General features: G+C 38.9%; 1 protein-coding gene across 9 annotated transcripts in view; it reads right to left on the reverse strand.

Annotated features, from left to right (window-relative positions):
* RAPGEF6 (Rap guanine nucleotide exchange factor 6) overlaps nucleotides 1-12,995 on the reverse strand; it is a 246,442-nt gene that overhangs the window by 194,136 nt on the left and 39,311 nt on the right. For all 9 annotated transcript variants that reach the window (XM_030573058.1, XM_030573049.1, XM_030573048.1 and 6 more), the window contains 3 exons: nucleotides 5,205-5,275; nucleotides 4,734-4,790; nucleotides 722-805 (listed from right to left, as the gene is read on the reverse strand). In XM_030573058.1, coding sequence (XP_030428918.1) covers nucleotides 722-805; nucleotides 4,734-4,790; nucleotides 5,205-5,275 — 212 coding nt within the window. The remainder of the gene's footprint in view (nucleotides 1-721; nucleotides 806-4,733; nucleotides 4,791-5,204; nucleotides 5,276-12,995) is intronic.

The following is a 12,995-nucleotide window of genomic DNA, read 5'->3' on the forward strand; positions in this document are numbered from 1 at the left end:
AGGGTTACCAGATAGCAACTATGAAAAAATGGGACAGGGGTGGGAGGGTAATAGGCACTTATATAAGAAAAAGTCCCCAAAACAGGACTGTCCCTTTAAAAACAGGACATCTGGTCACCCTAATTCAGAATGATATACAAGGTCAAGCAGAATATCACAGGGCAGCCAGGTTTAACCCTAACTCTAACCCTAACCCTAAATCAGCTGTTATGCTTCAGTTTAAACAGGTCACCTAATGTTCATTGTGCTCCAAATTTGAAATGTTATAAGACTTTTGTCATGTTTTCACTGTGACTGACACCAATCCTTTTACTTCATATAAAAATCACATACTGCTATTGACTATAATCCCAAATCACGTGGAATAGACTATTGCGCAGTCATATATTTTTAGATAAGATTTTATTAAAGAGCCCAAAACAAAAAAACTTTTCCCTAAATTTCAAGCATAGTCAACAGGAGCCATTTTTAATTAAGAGTACCTCTGATGCAGTATTTGCTATATGAACTCTAACACACTGAGAACTAAAAAGGGAGCCTGGTAAATTGAAAGCTACAATTGATCTTCAATGTTTAATCTGAGAGAAATTTGAAAATAATGAAAAATAAATTCTATTTTTAAGTTACTGAAAGTGAAAAAATTAAGGCAGTCTTTTTAACATATGCAAGGAAGTATATGTTGATTATGTCCCTTTAAGCAGTTAAATTAACTTGTACATACCTGCATGGTGGTAAAAACATGGAGTCCTTCATAAGGACAGATCCAGAAAGAAGAATATACCAACATCTGGCAATAGTGTCTGAACTGTAGGAAAAAAAAATCAAAATAGCTGATATTGTCATCTATTTGTCATCATATTCATAAAATATGTTATCTAAGTTATCACTCTGGTACTGAAGCTCCACATTTTACCATACTGAAGATTTAGACTGTAGATTGAAGTCCAAGAGCACTGCTGATAAAATGTTAATTTGTGGCAGTGTATGAGTATTCATTTATATTGAAATGGAATGGTCTGTGAAGAATTTGAAGCTGAAAATTAATTTTTATCCTAAATCATAGAATATTTTAAGCCCATTTAAAAATGAATATTCAAAAATAAAATTACATTAACTTGTATTTAAAACATTTTCATCTCAAAGCATGTTACAAACTATATATACAAGAATGATTTCACCCTGTACTAAAATTCTTTAGCATTTTAATAGTGCACAATAAGTTTAGGACAGGATGTGAGAAAAATATACATATCCCACAAAAAACTATGGGATGAAATTAGATGAACTATTTAATTGTCCAAACAGGAGTTTAGCAAATACATTAGAACTAACATACCTAGCTATTTCTAAAGTGCCACAGGATTTTTAAATACCAATAGCAGCCAGATCTAATGTTTCACTTCCCAGTGCTAGAGTGCTTCCCCCAGGATCAAGACCCCTCACAATATGAAGAGGAATTGGTCAGTACCAACTGCAAGGGAAGGATGCCATTTACATGACCAATACCATGTTCATGAGCATGTCAGATTTTCTTCATGTGTCATCTATATACATTTGAAAAATATATTTTGGAGGTGCGTGCACACGCACACCCACACACAAGGTGGGTGAAGTAATATCTTTCTTTTACCAGCAGAAATTGGCCCAATAAGGCAAGCTTTCAAACTGTGATGCTTTGGGAATCCCTGAGACCAGTAAGCAGTTCTGTCACCACTTTGCTTGTAACTTTGGGTGTCTTAATGCTATACTGCTATGGTGGCTCGGAGCTCTGCCACCAGTAGCCAGCCTACTGGCGTGGACTGCACCCTCAGCAAGTTTGCCAGGTTACACTAAACTGGGAGGAGTGGTAGATACGCTGTAAGACAGGGATAGGGTTCAGAATGACATAAACAAATTGGAGGATTGAGCCAAAAGAAATCTGATGAGGTTCAACAAGGACAAGTGCAGAGTCCTGCATTTAGGAATGAAGAATCTCATGCACTGCTACAGACTAGGGACCAAGTGGCTAGGCAGCAGTACTGCAGAACAGGACCAAGGGGTTACAGCGGACAAGAAGCTAGATATGAGTCAATAGTGTGCCCTTGTTGCCAAGAAGGCTAACAACAAATTGGGCTGCATTAGTAAGAGCATTGCCAGCACATCGAGGGACGTGATCATTCCCCTCTATTCGGCACTGGTGAGGCTTCATCTGGAGTACTGTGTCCAGTTTTGGGCCCCACACTATAAGAAAAATGTGGAAAAATTGGAGAGAGTCCAGCGGAGGGCAACAAAAATGATTAGGGGGCTGGAGCGCATGACTTATGAGGAGAGGATGAGGGATTATTTAGTCTGCAGAAAAGAAGAATGAGGAGGGAGTTGATAGCTGCTTTCAACTACCTGAAAGAGGGTTCCAAAGAGGATGGAGCTTGACTATTCTCAGTGGTGGCAGATGACACAACAAGGAACAATGGTCTCAAGTTGTAGTGGGGGAGGTCTAGGTTGGATATTACGAAAAACTTTTTCACTAGGAGGGTGGTGAAGCACTGGAATGGGTTACCTAGGGAGGTGGTGGTGGAATCTCCTTCCTTAGAGGTTTTTAAGGTCAGACTTGACAAAGCCCTGGCTGGGACGATTTAGTTGGGGATTGGCCCTGCTTTGAGCAGGGGGTTGGACTAGATGACCTCCTGAGGTCCTTTATAACCCTGATATTCTATGATAAAAGGTCTCAACCTTCCACCAGCCTAGTTACTCCTTGCAGGGTGACCTCAACAACCCCCGCTGGCCCCAAGTACCCTCCAAATCCATTTCCCCGAGTTCTTAACCATCACACACACAGACTTTTTCCTTTCATCACCTCCAAATGAAAGAAACCTGTCCCCTATCATCAGTTCACTTTGGAGGGATACACTCCATAAAGTTCGCACACCAGAGACCTGCTTGTGGTAAAAATAAACATGTTTATTTAATACAAAAATCACAGAAATGATACGGAAAAGAAATACATGCAAGTTATATAGAAAATAAACAAAAATGCGATCTCAGGCTTTACAATTCTATATTAGTTTCTAATACAGATTTCTTATGGTCCCTGAACAGCTTCCTAGCATACCCTATCCTAGAGAGAGGATCCAGTCTTTTACAGACAGCACCTCACTTAGATGTTGTCCCTCAGTTCCCCAATATCCTTCACTTCAAACCCTTCTCTTTCACGAGTTTGCAGTGTTTGAACTTTTTTCCTCCACGGTCACCTGAAGAAGAGCTCTGTGTAAGCTCAAAAGCTTGTCTCTCACCAAAAGAAGTTGGTTCAATAAAAGATATTACTTCACTCACCTTCTCTCTCAAATAGACTTTTAATTATTTTTGTCAACCTTAGATGTTGCAGTTATTTGTATTTACAACAGTAAGACAAAGTTTATGTATATGACAATTCGTTGGTTTATTCTGTATCACTTCTGAATTATGGATGATTTTATGAAATTGTAACATGAAGTTACTATCATGGAAAGCCTATATGTAAATGGATTACCCATGAGTTAGCAGGGCTGTGTCAGATACACCCCTACCCCAACAGAACGTGAACCGATATAACACGAATTTGGATATAATGCGGTAAAGCAGCGGGAAGCCCCGGGCCCTTCAAATCCCCACCCGAGCTCCACTGCCGGAGCTCCAGCAGCAATTTAAAGGGCCCGGGGCTCCCCGCAGCAGCTGGAGCACAAGGCCCTTTAAATCACCGCCGGGGAAGCCGGTTCAGCCTGGCATGGCATACCGGCTCTTGCCAGTATGCTGTACCAGACCGAACCCAATATAACAGGATCTCACCTATAAAGAGGTGAGATTTTTTGGCTCCCGAGGACTACGTTATATCGGGGTAGAGGTGTATCTGCTAGGCTAGAGACAATGGTGAATGATAAGCACTCAACAATGGTCTTTTCAAAGTGAAACATAACTTGAGTCTATGGGATAGCTCTACTTGGTAGAAGATACTTCCTCCTCTTGTCTGATTGAGGTGGGGATTGGAAGTAAAGGAAAGTTACCAGGAGGCAGAACAAAAGAAGCAAGTGACCCCAGCAGGAGTCTATAAAGGAAGGGTGAGCCATTTTGCACCAGACTAAGATGAGATTGGTTGCTGCAGGGCAGGGTAGGCAAGGGGATAGAGGACTCTGCCTGCCTACCTTCCTGAACCTCCAAGGTCTCACAAGGGAAGGACAAGCTAGGAAGTGAGGGACATTTACAGTTTTGTATGTTATGTATTTTCCTGTGCTTTACCTGATTAAGGATAAAAGAGCATAAAGATGTTAGACTTGGCAATGTGTGCATGTATTGTGTTGACTGCTTCACAACTACTGCATGCCCCTGAGTGAGTTAACACTGTAAATCTAAAAAAGCTTCACACATTTTGGAGTGAAGTTCTGGGAGAAGGGTGTATTTAATTAACAAGGAGTCTGAAGGTCAGTGCTGCACCCATAAGGGTTCCAACATTCAAGGTACAGATAGAAAGTCTGCACCCTGAGAGAGTGCACCCTAGGGACCCTGAGACTGGGCAATGGCTAGACTCTCTGTTCAAGCTCCAGGAACTTGCAACGCCCTGGAAATCCAGAGCACAGAAGCTTGGATTCCCCTCACAACAATCCTAGCCAGTGATCAGGAGGGGGTACTTGTTGGGATCTGTGATGACACACATAATTTGACATGCAAGCAAGCACTGGATTTCTCCACTATGAGGGTGATGATTGTGGCTTAAATGTACTTACCAAAAAAGAACTTGGTTGCCCTTGTATCTTTCATAGCGAGCACTTGAAGACATTATTCTGAGAAAAATGAAATTTTAATTTAGATTTTAAATTCTAAAAATGTTTTTAATCTATTAATCTTTCAACAATATCACTTTCTTTAAGTATCAGGGGAAGTCATATGAAAGACTACAAATTTGGCTTTGCTTCTTGAACCATAACTTCAAACTTAAATGAAATTTTCATTATCCAAATAGATAACACACAATATATTCTCTGAGTGTTTAAATCACTCCTACACACTGGAATTAACCATAGCAACAGTAGAAGAACAGAGATACTTCTGATGCGTATTTTGTGCTTTGTTTTGTTTGCCTCTTATTTCATATGTGCTAAGATAACTGGAATGCACATATTATTAGAGCATTTGAAACAGAAAGTTAAATAGGATATAATTTGTACTGAACTATGCTATCGCCCCCGATCCTTTACCTTAGCTGATGTTCCCTGAGATGTGACAATATGTCCATTCCATGAAGATAAGAATAGATAGTATTTAAGTCCTGCAAACAAAAAGAAAATATCACTTATATGCAATTCAGATTTTAGGAGTACATCTCTACCCCGATACAATGCTGTCCTTGGAAGCCAAAAAATCTTACCGCATTATAGGTGAAACCACATTATACCAAACTTGCTTTGATCCGCCGGAGCGGACAGCCCCACCCCTCTGAACACTGCTTTACCGCATTATATCTGAATTTGTATTATATCAGGGTAGAGGTGTATCTAATTTTCCCCACTATTTGCCAAAATTATTATGCAGTAATAATGTTAACATATTTAACAACGCTAAACATATTTTTGAACAAAAAAATAGAATAGGAAACAATTCAGGGCAAAAGCACGCCTGCAGAGCCAGCCTACTCTAAGCAGTGGACACAACAAAACTGGTTTGCAACTAACACTTAAGTACTTCCATGGGCAAGACCCTAATGTGGTTTGTTAGTCATAGCCTCTGCATGAACAGCATTTATATAGAAGCATAAACAGATATAGCTCTATATAGAAAGTAGAAGACACCAAGTAACGGTGCCTTCCATCCAAGGACTTACATCACCACTTTAAAGTAGGGTATACTTATTTTACAGAAGAGGCACAGAGAAGTTGAGGAAGATGCTCACAAATCACATGGTAGTAACAGAGTCAGGACAGAATCCAAACAATGTACTCCCTTTGAAACATCTGAATGATTCTCCTTCGTCAAACTGGAAGTGTTGCATTTTGAGCCACTGCCTTCTCCTCCCATTTCTAGGACACTGACTCCAAGACATTCCCAATGCTTACCAACACTGAAAGCAAGAGACCTGCTTACTGGGACTGAGCCTTTGGTCAAATGCTTGTCAGCACAGACCACCACCAGAGCTATTTTTACTAAAGAATTAAACTCTATTTCTAGTACTAGCTCGAGATAGTAAGCATTCAGCAAGCCTTTCTTCAATAATCTTCATTAAACTTACATATGTATACATCTGTGAAGCTAGAAGTACAATGTGCTGTTTGTAGCAGCTAATATATTTTTCAGACACCAAATTAAAACATGCTACCCCTAAAACATTAAAAAAATTTACTTTAAAGATTGGGCCTTACATGAAAATACTAATCATGAGATACAGTTGTTTAAACTTCTCACTGCAAAAACTCTCGTTAGTCACAAAAATATTTGTGGTGATAGAGTAGACCACATGCTAAGGCAAAAAACACTAGAGCTATTCAGCATTTAATTTACTATCCAAAACAGGTGTGCTATTAGTTAGCATTAAACTGGTTTCCAGTGACAGGGGATGCTATTTCTGCAACATATGCAAATAAAGTATGAGTGCAGGCTTTGGAATTTACAGTAGCTTTTTTTGAGAAATTTCTTGGCTTAGTACTTAGCTTCAGAAACATGGTGGATATGCATTCTGTTCCATAAAAAAGAAAGGTCATGGATGGTTTGTATGAGAGCTTTATTACAGTTTCATATTCCTAATGCTATGAAAGTTGCAAAAGTTACTGCTTGCTTAATAAGCTATCTATCAAAACTCAGAGCTTTCACTGCTTTTCAACAATTTGTAAAAACAAATTCACTCTCTATTGACATACTAGTTTTGATCAGGACATGCAGGCAAATGAACATAACACACTCAGGATGGATTTTAAGATGCAGGCTGCAACTTTATTTACTGAAGGCTGGGAGGCACATTACATGCCCCAACTGTTCCGGTTACTTAACTAGATCTAGTGCAGTATTCAGGACTCCCACCATACAACTAATGATTTTGTAGAACTGCTTGAGCCCACCCTCAGGAGTCCACTTGCTTCTAAATCCTTTCCACTTTCCCTGCATAGAGACAAGAGTTAGAGAGTTTCCCCGTTGAGGACTTCAGCATGCAAGACTTCATTTCTCACCTCTTCCCATAAACAAAAAGACCACCAGCACAATCCAAGATCTCATTTACTTCTGGGAGCTGGTCCCTTTTATCCTTAGATGATACCAGCCACAAGTTGCAACAAGCAGACACAGGACTTGTTTACATGGAAAGTTAATGCTAGAGTGGCCAGGTGCCAGGTTTTTGACTGGAAAGTCCAGTCAAAAAGGGGACCTTACCATGTCCAGTGAGATCTACTGACCTGACACCTAAAGTAAGATTACTGCTGGCTGCGGAGGCGGGGAAGCACTGAGTCATAACCGGTGCCAGCCCCTAGTCATCCGGGGCTACCCCATACCTGTGTTGGGCAGCTACAGCTCCCAGCCCCAGCATGGCAGGAGTCTCTCTCCTGACCTGGGCATGGGGAGAAGCAGCAAGTGATGGGGGGCGGGAAGGGGAATGGGTGGGGTGGAGCCTTGGGGGAAGAGGCAGGGATGGTGCCTTGGGGGTGGGGGAGAAAATGTGGTACAGGGGAGGTTCTGGCACTCCTACTGGAATTTCCAGTTTTTAAATATTACCAAGTTGGCAACCCTAGTTAGTGCATGGCAAGCCATGGTGTGAATCTATAGTGCACTAATCTATCATGCTATGTGATAGATAGACTAATCTAACTAGCCATGTGGACCCTGCTACCGTGCACTAAAAGTTCCATAGTTAATATTGAATAGGAGTATGTCAAAGTGCACTACAGAACTTTTAATGCTCGGTATCAGGGTCCACATGGCCAGTTACCGTGTAGCAAGCTAGTGAGCTGTAGATTCACACTCTGGCCATGGGCCACTATCCATGTAAACAATCTCTCAATCTTATTTTTGCTAATATTACATCTTTTTAAGTGTTAATATTATAACATAACTGTCCTCCATGATGCTGCAAGGAAGGCAAGAAAACACTCTCAGCACTTCAGTGGGGATAGTGCATGCATAGTCTGGTCAATATTAGCAGCTGTGATGAGCTTGGGCATGCTCAGAGAGGATGCAAGCTTTGGAGATTTGAGAGCTTTAAACTGAAAGTTCTACTGAACATGTGCGAAATACAACTTTTCGGAGGCTTATCACCTGATCAAGTTTCACAGGTTATGAGGATGGCAAAAGGTACAACTCAGACATAAAGACACTGTATTTCCTTACCAAATTTTAAGTCCCTGCTCCAAAGCTAAAATTGTTAAAAGAAAAGGTTGCCGGTATTATTTTTGACATGGACAAAACAATGTCTCCTCCTCTAGCCTTGTTCTCAGAAACAAGGAGGCCATTGTGGTTGAAGTTTTCTGGCAGGAAAAAGAGGCAGCCTGAGGCAGAAACCTGGCATGGAAAATTTCAGACTAAATGGTTAAAGTTTCACAAAGTTATAAGAAACTAAAAACAGAGTCTTACAAGCCGTGTCTGGCAACCTTACTACTACTAGCTCTACCTATATAATCTGTAGACAGCTGTTGAAAACAGATGCTTAAAAAGTCATATTGGCTAGGTGGGAGCTAGGAGGCTAGTTATTTTTTATACTATTTATATATTAAAAAAGTGCAAAGTCACAGTGACTCCACATACAAATGACCACTCAGACTGCTCATATGCATGGACACTTCTATTGATCTGGTCCACTCCAGCCAGACCTTTAAATAGCCATTTTGTTTATATGCTTGAAGGAATAAAATCTGTTGTGCTCCTTCATTTTAAAAGTGACACATGCACTGGGAAAAACAATAAACAACACCTAAAAAGAAACCTCCAGTTTAATTAAAAATCTATCTACATCAAGATATATGAATGTTAAAAGGATACTTATTTGCCTGTTGGCAATTTTTAAGATGGTGAGAATACGATTTACGCCAATATTAAAAAGGGTCTACGTTTTCTGCAGTTTACAACTTTTGTAGGTAAAAGAATGCATGAGAGAGGCAGGTTTTCAGGGAAGTCCTAGTGAAAGATTGTCCGATAGGAAAGTTACCAAAGCAATTATACACTGCCAAGAGCAAAATGGCTGTATTTTAAAAATTTAAGATGGCAAAGTTACTTAATAAGAATATTTTACAATCCTTCTGTTCAAGAAGTCAATCAAGCATTTTATTACACCTTCCTCACTAAACCTGGTTTAACTCTTGCATAGGAAGCGTGTTCAAACTACACAGGAGGTCAGACTAGATTATCATAATGATCTCTTCTCAGGGTAGATAAAAATCAATGATTTTTTAAAAAAATTAAAAATCAGATTTTTTTATAAAACGCTTTTTGAGTGGAAAAACCTATCTAAATATAGTTTTAATTAAGATACATTATAGCTCAAAAGATATCTCATCATGGAATAGGGATTATAAATTCTAATTCTATAGTATGAGACAATATATTAATATAATGTTTAAGAAAAGTTTTGTAAATGAGTTTCAATAGTTCATGGGTTAGGGACCCAATCTTGTGGGGTTCCAGGTGCTTCTGTATAGATTACTTAACTTAATCTTCTATTTACCCAATGAGACTCAATGCTCAGTCTAGAAGGTACCATCAGAGATGCTTAGTTTTGCAGTTCTCAAATTGTGGATTTGTGTCTCCAGAGATAACATGCTTGTTAACAGCAAAAATGTTTTTAAATAAATAAATAATATATAGAGGCTAGAAATAACAGACCTCCTATTGTCCCTGTCACGTTGCAGTCTATATGATTTTATAAAAATATGCTAATGAGTGAATATAATGTAACTGGAATATGCTTCATGCAAAAAGTCTCTTGTAAAGTATCATTACAAAGCTAATAATCTACTGAGTGTGATCATCCTATTTGTACAAATGTACCATTTTTGTATCTGAACCTAGAAATATGAAATATAACTCTGAGGGCCTATTGTAATTATGCAAAGTGTGCGCCATTAATGGTGGTGTGGAATCTTGAGGACTCCCAATAACCAGGACAACTGACAGCAAATGGTTCCGTTTTACCTGTAAATCTTCCTGTATATGTGTGTGCTGGGACGGGGTAATGAAGTTTTGCAGTGATGTGTGATCATGTCACCTGAACTCCTCACACCTTCTATGGGTCATCTTAATTATCACTTCAAAAGTTTTTTTTCTCCTGCTGATGATAGTTCATCTCAATTGATTAGACTCTTCCTGTTGGTATGCATACTTCCACCTTTTCATTTTCTCTGTATGTATAAATATCTCCTGTCTGTGTGTTCCATTCTATGCATCTGAAGAAGTGAGCTGTAGCTCATGAAAGCTCATGCTGAAATAAATATGTTAGTCTCTAAGGTGCCACAAGTACTCCTGTTCTTTTTGCGGATACAGACTAACATGGCTGCTACTCTGAAACCTATCTTTAACCTAGTGCTTTTCCATTGAGAAGGGAGGCGAGGAGACCCAGAGGGACAAAGGATTCCCGCCTTATGCAAAAGGCATATAAATGGGCGGAACAAAACAAAGGAGAGAGCCATCATGAAGGATCCCCCAGCTACCATCTGAGCTGGAACAAGAGCTGTACCAATGGAAAGAATTGTGCCCAGGCCTGGAAGGTGTCAAGTCTGAGGAAAAAACTTACTGAAGCATCTCTCAAGGTGAGATTATCTGTATTCAGTTTGACTAGACACAGATTTGCGTGTTTTATTTTATTTTGCTTGGTGACTTACTTTGTTCTGTCTGTTACTACTTGGAACCACTTAAATCCTACTTTCTGTATTTAATAAAATCACTTTTTACTTATTAATTAACTCAGTATGTGTTAATACTTGGGTGGGCAAACAGCTATGCATCTCTACAAGTGTTATGGAGGGCGAACAATTTCTGAGTTTACCCTGTATAAGCTTTATATAGGGTAAAATTGATTTATTTGGGTTTAGACCCCATTGGGAGTTGGGCATCGTGTTAAAAACATGAACACCTCTGTTAGCTGCTTTCAGGTAAGCCTACAGCTGTTAGGGGACGTGATTCAGACCTGGGTCTGCAGCAGGCTAGCGAATCTGGCTCAAACCAGCAGGGCACTGAAGTCCCAAGCCGACGGGGCTGGAAAGCAGGGGCAGAAGTAGTCTTGGCACATCAGGTGGCAGCTCCCAAGAAGGGTTTTGTGATCCAAGCTGTCACAGCCTCTCTGCAAATTTGTGTACACAGAGTCAATCCCTTATCTCTCTCTAAAAGTGCAAAGTTTCAAAAAGTTCAATGAATAAAAGATTGTTGGGGACAGAATAGATCTGGACAAGGAGAAGAAGTCTGGAGATAAATGTGAGAAGGGAGGGACAGGCAATAGAAACAAAAGTGAAACTCTTTGACCAGCATATTCCAGAAGACTTGTCGTCTTTCTGAGTCTAGCCTTCATTGATTTGAGACCTATCATACCATTCTCTCACTAGAAGGGAAAATCTAGCAGGCTGTAAAAGAGACCCAGTTTGGGAATATTTTAATGAAGTTCCTCTACCTGTGGGTAAGACAGGCATGCGTGCAAAATGCAAACAGTGCAACAAAGAAATGCAAGGCCTGGTTGCTTGTATGAAACATCATGAGAAGTGTTCCTTCTCACGAGGAAGCTAAGTTGAAGATGATGAAAGAAACACTGTCTGAACATGCAGGATCTTTAGGTTCTTAAACTTTTTAATTTCTTTCTTAAGGACTGCCTGTCTTCCTTCTGGACTATTCTTGAATTCTTATATTTGAGCAAAAAAATATAGTTGTTACTCTGTGGTACTATCACTTTAGATGCAGCTGTGGTAAATAAATAGCTGAAATAGATCTTTTTACAATTTCACCTTTAAAGTAGTACTGAGTGTCAGTGAATACAATGAGTAATACTAAATGAGCAGTATGGTAATAATAATTAATTAACTGCATTGACTTATTTTGTTTAGGAGAATCCATCCTCAACATACAGGATTGCTGTTGAAGAAAAAAATCCAGAATACATAATGTTGTTGTTTTAGTTGAATAAAACAATTTAAATGTCTGTCTGGTGATGTTCTCCTCCTAATACAGCATGGCAAGAAAATCCTCCAAATAATTATTAACCTGTTGAATTGGAGATATTTATGAAATCATTAGGAGGTGAACTATCTGCTTCAATTACCTTTGGTAAATGAAATAACCAATCATTCATTTACTGATATAGCTGTAAAACTAATCTGAAAAGTTTACAAAATAAATAATTTTTTAAAATGTACAGTGTACCTTCGAAAAATGAAACATCTGAGTTGTGAAGAATATGTTTTAAGATAACAATCAACAAGAATGCACTTTTATGTAGAAATCCACAACTAAATCAAGCTTCCTGACTAGTGATTTAAATCATGATTTAAATTAAATCCAATCTGTCATCTCTTTTGGCCTTGTACAATATGAAATAAATTGATCAGCTTTCTACCTCTCCCCCACTTAAAAAACAGAAAAAGCCTCTGCCATATTCAGCCTTGGTTCACACTGATGTGACCATACCTGTGTCCAGTTATAGCAGGGCTGAATTTGACCAACATGACTTTTGAGCATGTCCAGATATGTATCATCTGTTTCTGTTGTATTCACTATCAGCAGTATCATAAATTAGTGTTTCAGGTGGACTAGAGATAAAAAGTGCACAGTATGTCAAGTGAATTGAACATTGTAATGGAATACTGCCAACTCGTTTTTTAAAACAGTATTTTTAGTTGTTATGCTTTGAGACTAAAGCCCCTTAGTCTCAAAGCATGTTTGTTTTCAGATCAGATTTAACCAAAACATTTTTAAAACTATTTAGGAAGTTAACAGATTTACAAATCATTGCCATGTAGATATCAGAAACAAAATGCTAATAATTAATTACAAGTAGTAAGCTATTGTTTGTTTACTGAAACATTCACTAATATAAT

Source organism: Gopherus evgoodei, chromosome 8, assembly GCF_007399415.2.
Source record: "Gopherus evgoodei ecotype Sinaloan lineage chromosome 8, rGopEvg1_v1.p, whole genome shotgun sequence".
Lineage (NCBI taxonomy): Eukaryota > Metazoa > Chordata > Testudines > Testudinidae > Gopherus > Gopherus evgoodei.